Source organism: Maylandia zebra, linkage group LG19, assembly GCF_041146795.1.
Source record: "Maylandia zebra isolate NMK-2024a linkage group LG19, Mzebra_GT3a, whole genome shotgun sequence".
In the NCBI taxonomy this organism is placed as follows: Eukaryota; Metazoa; Chordata; class Actinopteri; order Cichliformes; family Cichlidae; genus Maylandia; species Maylandia zebra.
The window spans coordinates 20,438,366-20,457,504 of record NC_135185.1 but is presented as its reverse complement, the minus strand read 5'-3'; the positions used below and the strand labels follow the sequence as shown (position 1 = coordinate 20,457,504).

General features: G+C 40.9%; 1 protein-coding gene across 2 annotated transcripts in view; it reads right to left on the bottom strand.

Moving 5' to 3' along the window:
- ppp2r3a (protein phosphatase 2, regulatory subunit B'', alpha) overlaps positions 1-19,139 on the bottom strand; it is a 61,626-nt gene that overhangs the window by 24,615 nt on the left and 17,872 nt on the right. For both annotated transcript variants that reach the window (XM_076877235.1, XM_076877236.1), the window contains exon 2: positions 2,042-5,565. In XM_076877235.1, coding sequence (XP_076733350.1) covers positions 2,042-4,810 — 2,769 coding nt within the window. In that variant the 5' untranslated portion in view covers positions 4,811-5,565. The remainder of the gene's footprint in view (positions 1-2,041; positions 5,566-19,139) is intronic.

Below are 19,139 nucleotides of genomic sequence, written 5' to 3'. Positions count from 1 at the left end.
GTTGTGTGAGTGCATTTTCTCACTTGTGCATGAGGGGGCTTGTCTTGTTTACAGTTTGATTGGCAGTTTAATGCATTGCAGGGCGGGGTTGGCGCTGAGGAATATTAACATAATTCCCAGAGTGCCAGAATTGGTATTGGGTGTCGAAGAGCTATTCCAAACTCAGCTGTGACCCACAGTAGCACCGGGTCATCTTACCCATGGGCCAACAAACAGACAGCCAGACAGATGCACACACGCACAGTTGATCAGACTCCGATATTCATCACGTTTAACTCAAACAAATTTAATGCATGCATGAACACACATGTAAATGCACACATGTATGAACATCTGGACATGTAATAAAGCCTAGGTGTGCATAACACATGCTCACATGCTTACACGCACACAAACATGCACACACATGCACGTATGCCGGTCCATTTACACTGTGGCGACAGTGAGTCTGTTAACGGGATGCCATAGTACAGAGGGGTGGACAGATTTAGGTCTCCCTCACACCTAGCTGTGCCAGGGGTGGAGGGGGTTGTAGGGTAATGATACCATTAACGCTTGCTGTGCCAACAACCCAACCCTCCCCCCACTTCCTCCAGTGCTCCAATGAGCACCTCCCATTGGGTTTCTCTGCTCTCCACGCAGCAACAACAGTTATTCACCTCTCCCAAAATAAAACAACAGCCAATCACAGGGTTGGAAGACAAGAAGTGATCAGTACGGACATAATCCTTGACCGCAGGTGAAAGAAGGACACTGAGAAGAGAAACAAAAGTAGACCTATAAGCCAGAAAAATGAAAAACGGAGAGAGTTTAACTGCAAGAAATGTGGGAGCAGATAAGCAGAAAAAACAAAAACAAAAAAGGGATGGATAGGGACACAGAAGATGGAGGAGGAAGGAGATTGTGTAATGATGTGTTCGGGTGCTGGCTGTTCCGTTCTTACTGTGGCAGCTACCATGGTAACCTCATAAATAGGTGCCCTACATATCAGCAGGGCATAAGGTTACACAGCTCAGTAAATAAACACACATAAACAGCAGAGGAAGCGTGATGAGGAGAAGGATGGTTGGAGCGAGAGAGGAAAAATAAATTAGTAAGAGAAAAATGTCAAATATAGAGGGGAATAAATGACAACAATGATTTGATTCCTCTGTGTTGATGATAATGTGCGTTTGTCTGGCATGCATAATTACCTAAATCTACAATTTGCAGTAGAACATCCACATTAGGGACTAGCTGAGGTAACACTGCCTTTTTATCATCATTAACTCCAGCTTACGCGCAGACACAGACAAAAAAATTATCAAGTTCTAGTTCCCTTCTCTTTTCCTCTGTAGCACAACTGCAATTTACCGTTACATTTTCCACAGTAAGAAAAACAAAGTCTACACACATGCATACGCCTGCACACACATACAATTACAGAACAAAACAAGTTCAAAACCAGGAAAAGCCAACAAAGAGCCACTCCACAACAAGGAGCTATTCTGTTCTGTGATCCAAAGCCTCAACTTTTTTGATTCAAGCCAAGATAGAGTAACTGTAACAGCATGTTAATTAGAGCTAATTAATACCACCAATTACAGCAGCATCAGTCCGGTTGTGCCACAGCAATGAAATCCTCAGTTTATTTTCAGTCTAATGCTAATCAGCCTGTGTGGTCCCTCTATGTCTATCCCTCAGTCAGGCGCCCTCATACTGCACCTAAATGGATCAACAGTAACATTTAAAAGCACAGATGGCACATTTTTATATACATCAATGAACATAAATTAACCCAGAGTTGCACTGCATGTAGCAATCTTTCCAACATGACAAATTCCCAATCAGTGGACTGCACCTGTAATGGCACCGTCTTGGAATAAGTACTTCATATTACTCAAGCCCTTGAAACACCCATTTCTTTATTTCCTAGCAGCAGCTTGAAATGCAATAATAATAAAACAAATCTCACAGCACCAATAAACTATTTTCTGAAATGTTCATGTCTTTGATTGTCTGTTAGATTATGCATTTGTGAGTGTGACTTTGGAACACTTACTTTAATGACCTCTGGAGTCTGCTGGATAAGAAGGGTTGAGCCAGCATCTCTCAAAGCAGTATGTTCACCAACAGCAACGGTAGCACTTGCTGTGGTTGGCGTAGCAACAGGAGCTGGAGCTTCAGGTGCGGCCACAGGTATGGTTTCATCGGAAAGCGTAGAGGAATGCAAGTTTGCAGGTGCAGAGGATATCGGGGCAGAGACTGGTTTTGAGTCATCCTCATCTGTAGACGCTTCTGGAATTTTATCCACAGACTCGACTGGAGGGTCAGGTGTAGGTGTAGGCAAAGGTTGGGGAGCACTTTCAGGTGTAGATTTAGGTGCTTGTTCAGCTGAAGCACTGCTTTCAGAATCAGATACTGCAGGTGTTGGGGCAGGTGAAACTTCAGGTGTATTTGCCAAGGTGTGTTTTATCAGTGTATCTGAGATTGCATCTGTATGTACAGTTGGAGCGGTGGGAGCAGCTGGTGGGTTTGTGCTCTCCAGAGGAGTATCAGCCCTGCCAGCGGTGGCCAGTGTATCCTGCAGGAGCCTCATCACCTCCCGCTCCTTTCCACTGTTCCTCTCAGCACTCCCTGTGCTCCCTGCTCCGGAATCCACCAGTTCTTGGGCAAAACTCTCAATGCTCTCAAGGATTCTCAGCAACAATGCCCCATCCTCCTCCTCTCCTGCCACATTTTCACTCCTCTCTTCTTTAGGAGGAGTGAAACTCTGGGGAGTTCTGGAGCTAATGCCGTTCATGGTTAAGTGGCTGTCTGGCTTTGAGACTTGGAACAGAGCCATTTTGGGTTGAGTGAAGGACTCACTGGAGGTGATCCCCTGGCTCCCATCTCTCTTCCTGGTTTTGGCTGGAAGTGGAGGCTCTGTCTTTCTGGGATGAGTCATACTTTGAGAGAGATTCTCCAAGTCCATGAGCAGCTTGTCAATGTCATCATTCCTGTGTGCAGCAGCTTTGGGTGCAGAGACTGTTAGTGACGCAGAGGAAGGCCAATTTGAGCCATAGCCAGAGCTGACTGGCAAATTATTTGAAGAGTTATAGAGCGTGTGTGTTTGGGACAGGTGCATGTGTTGCCCCATCATAGTCCCACTTTTGCTCTGGCTGCTGTTCATCCCTCTAGATGGAGTGTGTGTCTGCTGTGAGATTTGTTCTGGTGTCTTTCCCATATCTGCTTCCTCCTCCTCAATATAAAGAGCCTCCATGGGAGATGCTGGGGGAGTGTGTGTATAAGCTGGGGTCGGGGAGTTACGAAGAGGGGAGGAGGAGTGTGTTGGAGAGGAGCTGGATGAAGAGGATATAATGGTTGGAGGAGAGAGAGTATGTTGTGTATAAGAAGAAGTATGTGGATGTTGGATAACTCCATTAGTAAGTGGGGTAGCTCTAAGCTGGGCTGAGCTCTGAACTGGTTTGGTATGGATGGAATCTGATTTTAGAGATAAAGAAGTAGATGAGACAGAGGATGGAGCAGAAACAGAATGTGGAACAGTCTTTGGGATTGGAGGAGAGAGCACCACATCTTCATAGCGAGGAGGTTGTTCATTGCCAAATATCGGCGAATAAGGTCCCTGCTGGATGGAGTGAAGAGTGTTAACCAGTTCAGCCAAATCACTGTGCCCGCTTCCAGGTGCACCCTGTCCACAGCCTCCAAAACCTCCAATTCCTTCCAGCTCCAGAGGCAATCTCTTAAGATAGGAACTGAGACGAGTCATCACAGCCCGATACACACTGTCAGGGCTTGCTTCCCCATCCTCTGGGCCTCCACCAGCTTTGTGTTTGATGCACTGTTTGATTATGTCAGTGCATTTCTTAAGGTCTTCAGAACATTTAAGCAGAATATCAAGGCAGGCACGTATGTCTTCGCCACCTGCTCCGCCAGTAGCTGCCTCCGCTCGCGTCTTCTCCAGCAGACGGGCAATTAAGTTCTCTTCTCCTAGGGTGTTGCGGTACAGGGAGGCCACTGTGTTCAGACTTTGGTCTAATGACCCAATACTCGTGAGGCTGTTTGTTGAGCCACCAGCAACTTTGGTGATGGACGACATGGTGCCTGGGTTGCCCTTAATCTTCGTTTCCTCTAGCACCGTTCCTTTCCCTTGCACAAATGGTGGCAGGTTCTCATCATTAGAAGAAGCCGTGCCATTTGTCATACCGTTAGTAGTTGCATTTGTGGTAAGGTTGGAGCTGAAGTGGCCATAAATAATCTCCAGGTCGGTGGAGCGACGACTAAAAGAGTCAGGACGGACTTTACGGCCTTTCCGGAAGGTGATGTGGCTGGAGGATGAGAGGCGGAGCTTATCAAATGAAAACTCCTTGAGTTTACCACTGGCCAGGTTGATGGCTTCTTCGGTAATATCCTTCAGACTGCCAGAGGAGGTCATACTCCCAGTCGATGCTCCACCACCAGAGGTCTTCTTACCACGCCATGTTGGGCTCTCTTCTCCTAAAGATAAATTGCCACTGCTGCCTGCCCTCTCTAGGCTCCCATTATGAGTACTATCCATGGCAAGACAAACTTTAGCATGGTTAGGAAGCTGCTGAGCAATAATGTTGCGGGAGTGTATGGGCGAGCTGTTAAGGTCATTGTATTGAGGGTCAGGTGCAACAAGGAGCTCAGAACAGGTGCCACGGTGTGCAACAGTGCAGTCCAAGCCCTGGGACAGTGCTCCACATGGCCCTGAGCAGTAGTGTACTGCATGGGAGTGAGTGCGTCGGTCTACTACCACACTGTTGTAACAGCTCACGCTGCTCACAACAACACGATAGGCTGCTGCCATGGTGACCAATGATCTTCAGGGAATAGGAAGGTCAAAATTATCGGGAAGAGTAAAACAAAAACAATCTACCAAAATTCCTCCTGAATAAAAATATATTTTTGAAACTGCTTCATGAGAAAAATAATTTATGTCCAAACACTGAATCATCTTCCTGGAAGAAAAAAAAAAAAAAAAAAGTCTTTCAACTTCTAGGTGCCATTTTTATGCTGTAACAAAAAAGGCTATCAAAATATATAAAGAAATGCCTACAATAATAAATGGCAAAGTCATGCTAGTCAAAGCTTTAAATAGGCAAAGAATTCTCTGTGGGCCTCTTAATAAGAGCTGTAATGTTTCACCTCTCTCCGCAGGCACCTTCCCCGTTTCCTCTCTAGCAGCAGCTCATTAGCCACTAATGATAGCTGTGGAGAATAGTGACAGCAGAGGATCCAGCTGGGGTATCACCCATCCCTACACAAAATAGCCCAAGGGGCTTAATCCAAGGCCAGCGAGGCTTTAACATTGCCCTAGCCTGGGCTCATCCCCTGGGCAACGTTGGAGAAAAAACTCTTTTTCCTATCAGAGCTCAGGACCATTCGCTGACTCCAACGCAGCTGCAAAATAGCAGGGGACTGACCACAGATGGCCAATGGCCCCTTTCTCTTTATGAGTGTGCGTCTGGGAGATCTCTCTTTCCCGTACTCCCTTACCCCGTCCGTCTTGTTCTGTCAGCAATTTGTTAGGATGAGCATGTGTTTTGGATAGGAGGACACCACCTGTGAGTAAACAAAGAGAAGAGGGGGAAGAGGGAGGAGAAAGGAGTCAGGGTGAGAAAGGGAAAACATGAGAAAAAGTAAATTATTACGACAATAATCAAGAAGTAGACAACTGTGTATTTGAGTGTTTCCATACATGTGCACATATTAGGTGTTTTGTGTGTGCAAGATGCTACAATTTCCAGTTAGTATCCAGCTGTAGCATCTTTGCTTTAAAATAAGGTAATATAATAATTCTTGTCGTGAATTGGCTATATCAGTAAAATCTGAACTGAAGCGCCATTCTAAAATAACGGTGCAGAAAGGTACCAGACATACCCAAGTTAAAAGTAGGGCAGAATGTTAAAGCAGACAGTCGTGACTCCCTGTTTCGTCAGAGAAGATCAACAAAGACTTTACTATGACCCTGCTGAGAAATCACAACTCAGCTAAAGAGAAGCAGGTGTTGTACGGGGGAGAAAACACCTGGCGCTTTCATGTTTCCATTGCTGTTTTTCTCCATTCTTGGGCACAAATTGCATGTTTGTCAAGGAAATAAAGACGCACCACTGCATTTCCAGAGGATATTTACAATTAATAAGGAGTTTAAAATGAAAAAAATAAAACAGGACAGACTGATTTATTTTAGTGACTATAACTGTTTATTTAAACCTTACAGTGAAATATTAAATATGAAATAATAATAAAGGTTGAACTCTTTAAACTAAGATATACATCTTGGTAATCTTAATTATGCATGTATATATCCACACATATATCTGTATGCACCATTTCTTCTCCTTAAATAATGAGCAAAAGTTTGCATGGTCACACATACAGAAACTATTAACACATATGTTTTTAAAAACATTTATTTTATAGACAGATATCTCTACAGATAGCTAGATAGATAGCTAGATATAGCTAGATATAGATAGATATACACCATTTTTTTTAATTTTCACATATATTTTATGTGATATGCTCATTTCATCATCTTCCTGAAAATGGGATGTTATGTTCTCCGTTTCCCTGCTTCATATTCAACATATTTGCTTGGGAACATTTCTTAAAAAACCCCCAAAACAAAACAAAAAAAACCCAACTCAGCTCATCTCTGCATTTGAGAGCTACTGGAGACATTGATCTGTACAGTAAAGGAAGTCAAGCAATAAATACCAGTCTCAGAAAGCAAACATACTGTGTAGTAGGATGGCAAACAAGGCTGATTGTTAAAATCATTTGAAGACTATGCACAAGAGTGAAAATAACTTGGCATGTGAAGACCCAGCTCAGTATTATTTCTGTCTCTCCACTCCATTTTCTACATTCCGCTTTTCTAGTTTTAGATGTCTTAGTTTCTGTATTTAATGCACAAATTTCTATTTCTCCATTTTCTTTCCCGTGCTAGAAGAACATCGCTTAGAGGCATTACATCTTACACATATGTACTCATACATATTGTATGGTCCGGACATAAAATTTAATAGTAGTATAGTGCTACTGCAGTCACAACCACAAGCATTCGTAGCATACATGAAAACAGTGTCTCAAAACCCCACGTTTGTGAATTCAGGACTGCATACTTGTGGGATTCAAGATTTTCAGAATGACCACAGGAGGGGAAAAGCACAGAAAGGTTAGAATAACTTAGACTGAGTGTGCAGACACATGATATTTAATGGGTTCTTAAGGAGATGGAGTTTCCTACTTAAATCTGTCAAAAACAAAAAACAAAAACAACAACAACTGAAAGAGAAGGAGGTGGGCTTCTGCGTAGGGGAGAGTGGGGGAGGGGGTGTTCGGTGTCTGGGTAAACAACAATTAAGAAACTGTATGGGAAAAACAAAAAACAAAAACAGGCAAATCCCCTTCCACCCCTTTCCACACACACACACACACACACACACCTCTGTCTTACTTTTTCCTCTCCTGTGTTTCTAACCATACACATGCAACAGCTGGATGCTGCTGAATCAGTCTCTTGGGCAGGAAGTTACATTTCCTGGCAAGCTGCTCTTGAAATGTGGACAGTCAGTTAGAAAAACATGATTACAGGATGACAATCACACACACACACACATCCACACAAACATGTCCACTCACACTCCTTACTGTGCACACTGTGTTAAATATCTGTGTGTATAGCTTGGTAAATGACAGCTTCCCAAACTGATACTGAGCATGTAAACAAACTCCGCTGGTGTTTATAACACTGACCAGCCTACGCGCACACATACATGGATGTGAATACACCCACCCACAAGTGTCCTCACATGCCTCACTGACACATATTTCAGAAAAAGAGGATTCTCACACTCACACACACACACACACACACACACACACACACACACACACACACACACACACACACACACACACACACACACACACACACACACACACTCTGTGTTAGTTTTTTTTCGAGGCCTGCTCTGATTTATCACTAGCTAAATATTTTTTTTTCTGTTGCACATATTTTAGAGGCAAGGTAGCAGAGGATGCACAGAGGTACACTGCCAGCTTCCAGCTCAAAATCAACAAGCCAAAGCTCCGAGTCAAAATCTGTACAGGAAAAGTGTGGGTTTGTTTTTAAAGTGTCTTGAACATCTTGAGGGGGAAAAAAACAAGATTACAAAATATTAACCAAATGCAAGTAGGTGCTTTATTTTTCCATGCTAAATCTATAAATAGAGAAATATCTTAGTCCGGATGATGTTTTCAGTTGAGGGTAAGAACAACCCTCAAGTTTAAGTTTTCTGAGATTAGATTGTTGTGTTTGTTTGGCCTATGCATTAAAAAGCACAACAAGTAGAAAGTAATGAACTTGAGTCCTTATGTTTGTGGCAACCTGTTGCCTTTTTCCACTTTTCTCTCTCCCATCCTCTCTGACTTTCTTTGGCTCTTCCTCCCATCTCCTTCTTCCACCTAACATAGTTATTTTTTCAACTTGACCTTCACCAGGAAGCATTAAATCTCTTGTCACACTCTCTAATCCTCATTTGTTATCCCATGTGTAATATACCACTGTTTTCTGTCTGTGTGGGTGCATGTGCTGTCATTGGCTGTCACAGCAATAGGCCCAAGGGGCCTCCTGGGGGAGCGGGTCTTTGCACACGCACACAAACACAGACACACATACACATCCTGAGGCACAATTTCAGTGTTGTTATTGAGATCACACAGCGAGAACAGACCTCTGGTATGCCACACTCATACTAAACACAAGAGAGAGAGACAGATTAGTGTGGGTACTGACTTCTGCCCCATGAGGAACAACAGTTGCCTAATAAAGAGGAGTTACTGGAATTTTTTAAAATATAACTTCCCTATGAGATACACAGAAACATAAACACACAAAGATCCAAAGATGACAAACACATGCATAAATACATGTGATTAATTGTTCAAAGTGTCAGTTTTAAACACCCCCTGCTCCACTCCCTGTTTTGTAATTTCTGTCTCCATCTATTTCACTCACTGTTTGATCTTTGCAAATGTCTAATAAACTAAATGCAGTTCTGACCCACTTCTTTGCCTCCCTCTGTAATCCTCACATAAATTATTTACTCTAACTCTTTGAATCCACACACACAAGTTACAGAGTCATGTCTTTGAAAAGAGAATCAAACTTATTCTGTATCCACATTTGTTCATCAGCTCTGCGTCAGTCAACTGTTGAACTGTAATGTTCTGGCAAGAGCACAAAGGTGGAGACAAATAGATACTCTGGCAGACAGCAGTGCCCATGTAAAGTCTTGGCTACATTTTCAGTTATCATTTTCTGTGTCAGCTGCAAAGAATGGGACATCATGTATTAATTAAAGCTGAAATAAACTTTAAACTCTTTTCTCTAATAAGAAAATCTACAGTAACTTATACTGCATGTTTTAAATGTGACATATAGATATGTAAAACACAGCAGGAGATTTCTGCTGATTGTGCCAGAAGCATAAGACCATTAGCTTGAGAAAAGCTGGTGTTTTGATGGTCTAGAGCATGGAGAAAAAAAATGATCCAGTTCGTTGCTGTAAAAAAGATATACTATGTAAACCAGATGTCTGTAAACAAGCCAAAACACAGGGGAAGAATCCGAGGATATCTGAGACAATAAATGATTAAGGGACAGTTAAGGTATTTGCGTCCAAAGCCCTCAAGTTAGAAAGAATATATCTGCTTGTTTAAATAAAAGATAGTGTTTTCATACATTTATGTATAAGGAATAACTCAGACAAACACAGAGATGCTTTTTAATTTGTGGAGAAAGTTTGTGAAATTTTCCAACGCTCCTACACAACACAGTTGAGGCTCTTAAAGGAGAAAATGGAAAAGGAACCACATAAAGAGCATGTGTTCATTTTCAACATTGTATATAATTAATTTGAAGGAGTAAAGTGGTATGTGCTATCTGGCAGAGACTTGATGGTTCTCTTGTTATGTCTGCCGAAATTATTGTCTGGATGAGAACCAGGCTTACAGCACAAATCACTGCACTCTAGACAAACAAAAACGCACATACAGCTGTCAATACAAAACCGCATCTGCAGGCTTGATACAGCATGTCCCAGAATAACAGCATTGGTTTTTACAGGTCAAAACAGCAGCTAGAGCTGAAAAGAAGTAAGCTGCATGCAAGAAGATCCTGCTCAGGTTCAGGTAGGGGGAGTTTCCATTGTGAAGGCGTATTTTTTCCTCAACGGGGAGCGGAAATGGAGCACAAAGAAAGGCTTATAGTTTGGTTATACTTTGGTTTATAGTTACATAATGCCATTCATCTTAATAATATGACAAAAGTTGATCAATTTGCTTTCGATTACTTTGACCTACTAGGTAACAAATTCTAAGGACCAAATATTTACCAAGATAACTTTTTCCAACACTTGGTAGTGTATCTAGTGTGTGTGTGTGTATATATATATATATATATATATATATATATATATATATATATATATATATATATATATATATATATATATATATATATATATATATATATATATATATATATAAAAAATGTTTGATTGTGTAGACAAGGAGCAAGACTAAGAAAAAAAGTAGATCGTTCCAGAGTATACTACTGTGCAAAACTTGAGCCACCCCTCATTTCTTTACTTTTTCCAAGTAATTGCTTCACATAGTTTTCAGAAATAGTTCTCCAGGCATCTTGAAGAAAATTTCTTCTATGGATGTTGGCTGTCTTTTGTTCTTTTCTATATTAAGATTACAGTCGATTCCTTCAGTAATGTTGAGTTCGGGGCTCTGGGGAGGCCGATCGATGACTTTTTGTTCTCCACTGTTTTCTATCAAGGTATGCTTTTACCTCATTAGCAGTGTGTTTGCGATAACTCATGCTGAAAAATGAATCCACTGCCAATCAGATGCTTTCCAGATGGTTTTGCATGCTGGATTAAAATCTGTGTTTCTGCATTTACAATTCCACCAACTTTGACAAGATCTTCCACACCATTGGCGTGCAGACGTGACAGAGCCTCCACAGTGTTTTACAGATGGCTGCATGCACTCGCTGTTTTACCTCTCTCCTGACCTCCTCTGTAAATATTAATGATTCAAACAAAAGAATTTCTCACTCTCTTCCACTCCATAAGACCTGTTGCCACTTATTTTCAGTCAGTTCTTGCGTAATTCCACCTTTTCTCCCCATTTCCCTTTCTTTTTGGTAGCCACCCCTACACTGAGACCATTTCTGGTTAAGTTTCAGTGAACAGTAGATGGATCAACTGAAGGGATGTCTGGATTTGTTGGATGCCAACAGCTGCCTAAAGTCACTTTATATTGTAAGGTAAAGGCACAGAATAAACCCACACTCAATAAGAGCTGGGATAGGCTCCAGCCACCCCTTACCACCCTGAATGGGATAAGCAGGTAAGAGTATGGACGGCTGCGAGAGGGTCTTACTTGGTGTTCTTACCATAGACACACAGCTTTAAGTCCTGGCATGAGCTTGAAATAGTAAATATTAGTTGTTCAATAACCAGCTGACTCATAGGTTTGAATAATATCATGGCAGTATGTACTCCAACATCTTTCTTTTGTGAAGCATGTTTGTATAGTTAATGCAGATTAAATAAGATTTAATGAACATGTAAGGGTTGGATAGTTTTCTCTGCAGAGTCATTGCTGATTGTCTGAGACCACTAAAGACAAGATTTTGGCCAGTTCCTTATAGAAGCACGCACATAGGTACACAGAGTCATACAATCTGATTTTACTTAAGACATTAGTTATTCTAATATTCATAATAAATAAATTATCTGAATAACATTATTTGAAACGGAACTATTTTTTTTCTGATCAATCCACCATATACAACTAAGGAGATAAATACTCAATCAAGTCCAATAGTACTGCAAGGTTCACTCCACTCCAGTCTTCCACCGACTCTTCCAGTGCTGCACCGGCTGTTGCCAGCTGCATCTCTCATGAAAGGGGGATATGTGAATAGCTTGACGCCTCATTAGGAACAAAACAGAAACGACTAGGACCCCAGGACACGCGGACACACACACACACACACATACACTGTATAGCCCCTTAGGGAAGATGTTGAGGGCAGAGGAGAGGATGTTTTTGTGCTTCTGAGCAGATGAAGGAAAACGGTGACTCACATCTTCTCTTATCCTTACATGTTTCCTGGTTAAAACAGCTTGACCTTATAAGGCTAAGACACACAGTCTTGATCTTTCTCTCACACAAACACACACAAGAACACCTTACTGTTCCACTGCAGAGGGCAGAAAAAACAAGCTGTAAATATTCAACACTGTAGCCCACATGAGAAGATGATGAAAGCTGGCATCAGCTTCAAAACACCAAAAACTGCAGATACCAACAAACACAGTCAAATATACCTGTGTAAAATAGATGCAAACAAACAAATACATCCATGCATAGATGCACATAGACCACCACACACACACACACGCACGCACCTGTCCATTATGCCTTGCCTGCAACCCATAATGACCCAGTCCTTGTATAGCCACTTATTTAACAAACACATTTGTAGTGATGTCACACTTTTGGCTGGATTTTGCTAATGCACAAGGAGTCACATAAATCAGACATTAGGCATGCACACACACACACACAGGATAAAAAGACAAAGGACACATAAATAAATGTAATGTAATGTGCCAAGACAGCTGACCTGGATTTCACTAGTCGTCAGTTTATTCCTGCTACCACCTGCAGCCCAAGACCCAACGGCAACTAGCTTACACCACCTACTTCCAACAAGAAATCTGGCAGCTGAACACAAACATCAATCACACACAAACCAAAGGAAATAATATGAAAAGGAAAATGTTTTGCATTTGGAGCAACAGGACTTAAAATCACTTACTTAAAACATGAATATATCCTAACCAAACTGCACATTTTACCCTTATTACTAATAATAATAATACAGTAATACACAACACACTGTAATGTATCTCTGGCTTATTCCTTACACATGAAGCGACTTCTCAAACCAAATTCATTCCATCTGTGTAGGAGTGTCGGTGTAAAGTGGGAAAACAGCATCCAAGTGAAGTAGTTTGTTTATTACAATCTCACACACAGCTGGATCACTGTTTTTGCTTTTTTCTCCTTTTTCCTTTTGTCTCTGCGTCCCTTTTTTCCTTCTTTCTTTTGTAAAGCTTTGAAACGTTGCCAGTGAACGTAACGCCAGAATTGCCCAGGTTCCTCTTGTCATTGATTATTGATATACTCCCCAATAATACCAAAAAGTAAGCTTAATGTAAAATTAGAAAACCCAATGCATTTGCACTGCAGTTTTTCAGGTTATTATGTGTCATTAAAATTTGTTAAGCAACACTTAGTGAACATATTTAGTTATTTCAGTTTGCAACTTTTTAACTTTTTAGAGCCCAAATGGTCCAAAGAATAGGCTTATATATACCAAATATATCAAGTTTACAAATTCAGTATCAATGTTTAAATGTTTTGTAGTTAAACTCAGTACTCTTGTACTAGCTCAAGGATATCCAGCATGAATATTCTGTGTTCAGGAAGTTGTTATGAACAGTTAACTGGCCTCAAACAATCTTTATTTGCTTACAGAGGCTTTAGCCGACCTTGATGGAGACTGTGTTACTATGCAGTAAAGCATTATCAAAGCTAGACCACTACAAAAATAGCCAGTCATTAAGAGGAGCTGAGTGTTCATATATATTTGGAGCAGTCCAAAACTACACATCATGGAGCCAGTCCCAAGCCCATTCCCAGACCCAACGCTGGTTGGATATAAATTTCTTGTTCAAGAAACATCTGAACTCAGACATTCCCCAAATACCAGAGTCTTTCTACAATAACAAATATCATTCAACAACGACACAATGACCAAATCTCTCCAAATAAGCCACAGCAGGCACACACAGCTCAAAACCATCATATGAGAGTCCAAAGCTTAAACTGCAAACTGGCTAATTGTGACAAGGTCAGCATGACCCATTGCTGAGTATAGACTTACGGTGATAGGTGTTGTGGAGAGGTGTGCCTTTAGCGCTTCTGAAATGACATGTTTGTACATTAGCACACACATTAGTGAGTGTGAATCAGACTTGAGAGAGGAGAAAGTGAGGGAGAGGCAAAAGCAGACTTTCAAATCCTGCCAGGTATTTGATTTCCAATCATTTTCGCCATTATTCAGTGAACAAAAGGCAAAAGCTACAAACCACATAAAACCACCTTTCATTTTTTATTTATTTTTCCCCCTTTACATAAGTGTCTTCTCTTTTATATTCACCTAAAACTTAGTAGTAACATACTATCAATAGTGTTAGATGTTCTAATTCACTGAAATCAGTTGGCTTTTAAAAAATGTGGATTTATTAGAGAATGAAATAAAAATTTTATGTTTTCACTAAATACGTTCTTAGAATTCATTTTAAAGCTCACCCCACGGCTTTTTAAAAATCACAAAATATTAAATGTTAATTGCAAATCTCTTTAAAAAGCCTTCAAAAGAGTTCACATCTGTCATTATGACTTTCATGGAAATATAGTATAGACTCAAAAAAAGGATCTTAAAGGCATAAAATCAGTGGTGTAAAGTATATAATTATATATATAAGTATATAATTTCACAGGCAGACATAAAAAATAATTTAAAAAAACAAAACAAAACAATATATTCTCACTTTCCTCAAGACATCTTCTGGATGTCCAAACATAATGTCTTTGAGACATTTGTGCACTCATCTAGGTCGATACATGCAGGCAGCACGACTGTGTTTATAATGAGAGAAAGAGTAGAGATCTCCAGATTTTAACAGAAATCCATATAAGTGCATGTTTAGACTGAAGAGCCAGAGTTAGACTAACTAGTCTGAGGGTTGTCTATGTGTGTAGGTATGTGCGCTTATGTGTGTGTATGTGTGTGTTGACTGCTGTCCCTGTCCATCAGAGGGTCATATGAGGAGCAGATTAGGGTTTCTAACCGCAAATCCCTGTCGCCACAACCCCGACGTCACGAGTCAGCGAGGAGTCATCGTGTTCCGAACCACCGGTGACTCACCCCTCCTCATCTCGCTACATGCACACCAATACGCACACACAGAAAACCCCACATCTAAATCAGGACTTAGTGGTACAACCCATGTTCGTCAACCATTCGGTAAGACCAACATTTCAACAAGTCGATTTGAGCCAGAACTGATGACTGCCATTAGTTAAAGTATGACTACAACTAAAACTGTTTTCATGCATGCATTGCAACCCTTTGCTATGTCCGCTCTAGAGCAAAAAGCCTGTACAATGCCCGATTGTGCTCATGGGAACTGTCTAGTGAATTCACATCGAGCGAGTGGCCAATATGTCTCCTGTGTTAGCCAGCTAATACCCTCTCTTAAATCAAACAGAGTATTCCCAATGGTGAGATCGCATTGGATGTGGACTTTCTCCCGCACTGCGCTACATGTGAGAAAGGAGCACCTCGAACAGCATCCTGGCCCGATTCTCCCATTTTTATTATTCTGTATAGGCATTGTTTCATTTGTTTAAAGTTATTCACCATTTAGTAAGTGACCAACTCTGTAGAAAGAACCATCAGACACATTAATAATTAAATACACAAATAAAAAATTATGATGTAGTCTAATTTTCTAAAAATGTATAATTTTATGTCTGAAGGGAATTTGGTATCTTACTGTGAAGCCTTCCAAATACTATGAGCCCAAGATGAAAACTCAAATGAGTCTTTGGCTTGGACAGGATGGCTAAGGTTTCCTTTTTAAACACACCTCACAATACTTTACCAAACCTATAATCAAGATTTCCATGATGCATACTTGGAAAGCAAATGTGGTATAAATTATATAAATGATCCTCTAATTTATCATTTAGTGGATTATGTCAGCCGGTAGGACCCTGACTAACCGCTCTACATAAGAGTCATTAATAAACTGACCTATTAGCTAAAGGGATTGCTGTTCTTTGGATTAATAAAAAAAATCTTCAGACTTACAGTAAATCCTCCACAAAGATGTAACGTCCAGCTGTTTTTCCACATCTATGGTGTGCCAAAAAGTGTTTAGCTGCACATTTTCAGCACAACCAGAATCTAGCACCAAGTGGCAAGCTGTCACTTTAAGCCTGTTAGGAGGGAGGGGGGTATTTACAACCCGACACACAAGCGAGACTATAAAACTGGACTCTCTTCACCTCTCTCTCAACCCTTCTCCCTCCTTTCTATTAAACCAGCGGTTGTGCAAAACCTCAACAGACAGAAAAAAGAAATTAGTGCATGTAGTGGGAGCAATAAAGACACTACATGAGGAATTAACAGATATTAAACAGCTTACAGGATTCATTACAGCTGGAGATGAAAGTAGGACCAAAGCAACTGAACTGCTCTTTTATAAGGAATTAACCCTAAAAATAAATGTTTTGGCACAAACACACATAAAAAAAATTCCAAATCTGCCTCCGTCTCACACACAGACACACAGCCACACACACACATGCACGCCACATCCGCTGTTACCAGGTTATTTTCTTCCCTAGTGTTTAGAGTCTATTCTCGGAGTCATGTTTGTGTATGTGACCCCTCCGAATGCCTTTTCATCTCAAGAGCGCATGTTTGTGAGTTTTTCTGTACGTAAGTGCATCAAGCAAAAACAAGGCCATGTTTATGCATTTAAATCCATATAAATTTTCAAAATCGTCATTCACAGCTACATAAAAATGTTCCCTTTTTCTTCCCAGCTCCTGCTTACTACCTCCACTTCCTTCTTGCTCCTTCTCCTTTACTTGTCATATAAACCTCTCTTTAGTGTTATCTATCCTTTAAAGTCCTTAAAGACAACTTAAAAATCTAAAGTATCTTTCCATTTCTGTCCACTCTTCCTTCATGTTTTTCTGGGGCCTTACTTGATATTTTATTTCATCTGCTTGGAAGCCGCACACCAGCAGCAGGGCTTTTCATTCACTTACCCCTGAACCCTCAGTGGCTGCCAAGTGGAACACATGCTGGCTGGAATATGGCTTTATCTGAGCATGTGGTTGAGCTGCTGAGGCAAAGCTCAGGGTTTAGGTCTAGACTTCAGAAGCAGCTCCTCCTTTACTGTACATTGCATTTGCCACGGTATAAATATACAACTCAGTTTGAATCATGCTGGGCATAGACGCCACCACAGTGGGTTTTACATTAAACAATCAAGATGTGATTGAAATGCAGACTTTAAGCTGTAATTCAGGGGGTTTTACAAAAACTGTTTACAAATAGCTTCCATTTTTATACATAGATCCCCATTTTCGACGGTGAAAACTGACTGGACATATTAACTGTACTTTCATTTATGCAGAGAGAAACACAGAGGGACGTATACTGCACATTCATTCAAAATGAAGATTAAAAAATAGTTTTTGCCACTTTTATTTGCAATCTTTGGCAATTATCAGCAGAAATTGCAAAATATAAGCACGTATCACGTTTTTGCTTTTCATTAGATCATTTCCTCAACGTTACATAAACATTTCTTTACTTTCAAGGAAAATTAATGTTATAAGTACTGTGATTTTTCTTACAGGTGAGTAAACAAATAAGTAAAAGAGGCAAAACTGTGCCTCAAAGCAAGAAGGTTGAAGCAGAATAGAAACAGAGAATAAAACCCCAACACCCACCCACCCACCCACACAAAGAAAACACACAAAGATAATATAATAACACACAATGAGCTTGTTTGTCCAACCAGTTTAGAAAACTGGGTTGGTCACACCAAAGATTCAGAGTAAACATAAGAAAAGGAGAGGCTGAGAGCGCTATTTTTCCTGTCTTCCTAATATAGCTGCAGACTGCATTTATGTGTATCACTAGTGTATGTGCATGTGTGTGTGTGTGTGTGTGTGTGTGTGTGTGTGTGTGTGTGTGTGTGTACGAGCGCACGCATGTGTGCGTAGGTTTGTGCATGTGTGTGCATGCAAGTGCATATCTAGTTGTAATATGGCTGCACAATAAGCAAAGATTTACTACATGAGCTGACTTGACTATGGCTTATTACACCTCAACAATGTCAAACCAGGACTTAAAATAGAGCTAAGGAGGGACGCTACCTGCCTCTGCTGTCCTCAGGCACACATACACACACGCACGGACATACAAGTGTTCACAAACACAATTTTTTGACAGGCTACCCAGTCCTGCAGGCAAAGGCTCACAAAGTTGAGGTCATTTCATGTGAGACTACTCTGTACATGAGAAAAGTTCAGCATCAAGGGCAACTCACACACACTCACACACACTTCCTGTTTCTTACTGTCACCTGGAGGCTGAAGAAAACAACAAAGCCTCTGGTTATGGGCCAGCAAGACATAAAGACAATGGCTACAGCATGTGTGACTCACATGCACACACACAGACAACCTCCCTTGGGTTAGGCTCCGAAAAGAAAATTCCCTCATTATAGCAGCATAGCAGTAGTTCAAAGGCAAAGTGGGAACGCTGTCCTGTTACTATGGCTCTAACTGGCTTAAAGCCTGTATCATCACAGTGACTACTGTCACAATTCATCATACTTACACGCTGACCAACAGCCCAGCAACACAGTCATGCACACACAGTCACATTGCCTGCCAACAGTGATGTCAATTATAGAATAGCCTCGGTGGATCATCAGCAAGCGACTGTGTCAAGTCATGAGCTTAGTGAGCTCAGATAAAAAGTTGATTTGCAGATCTTTTTAGACAAAAAAAACCCCATAAGAGATGAAAATAACATTAAACTGCAGACAGAAAGCTAATGCAAAAAATATATACATACATGTAAATTAGCTTCTCTTGAGCAGATTCTTTTAAGTGAAGTAGGAGTGAGTTACCGACCTCAAAAGCTCACCAACTCTATTTTCAAGTCTATAAAGTTAAACCCCCTGCAAACCTTTCTCAGAGCACTGTACCACAATAGAGCTGTAGTAACTAGGTAACATGCAGTAAAATGTAGCACCAGCATGTACAGCTCTGAAAGTGACAGACAGGATTTTTAATTGAATTTAGAATTAGACTGGGTATGGAGAAAGGTGTGAGCTTACCAGACCTCTGTAGCCCCTCGCTTGAGGGAGCAGCTAGAGGCT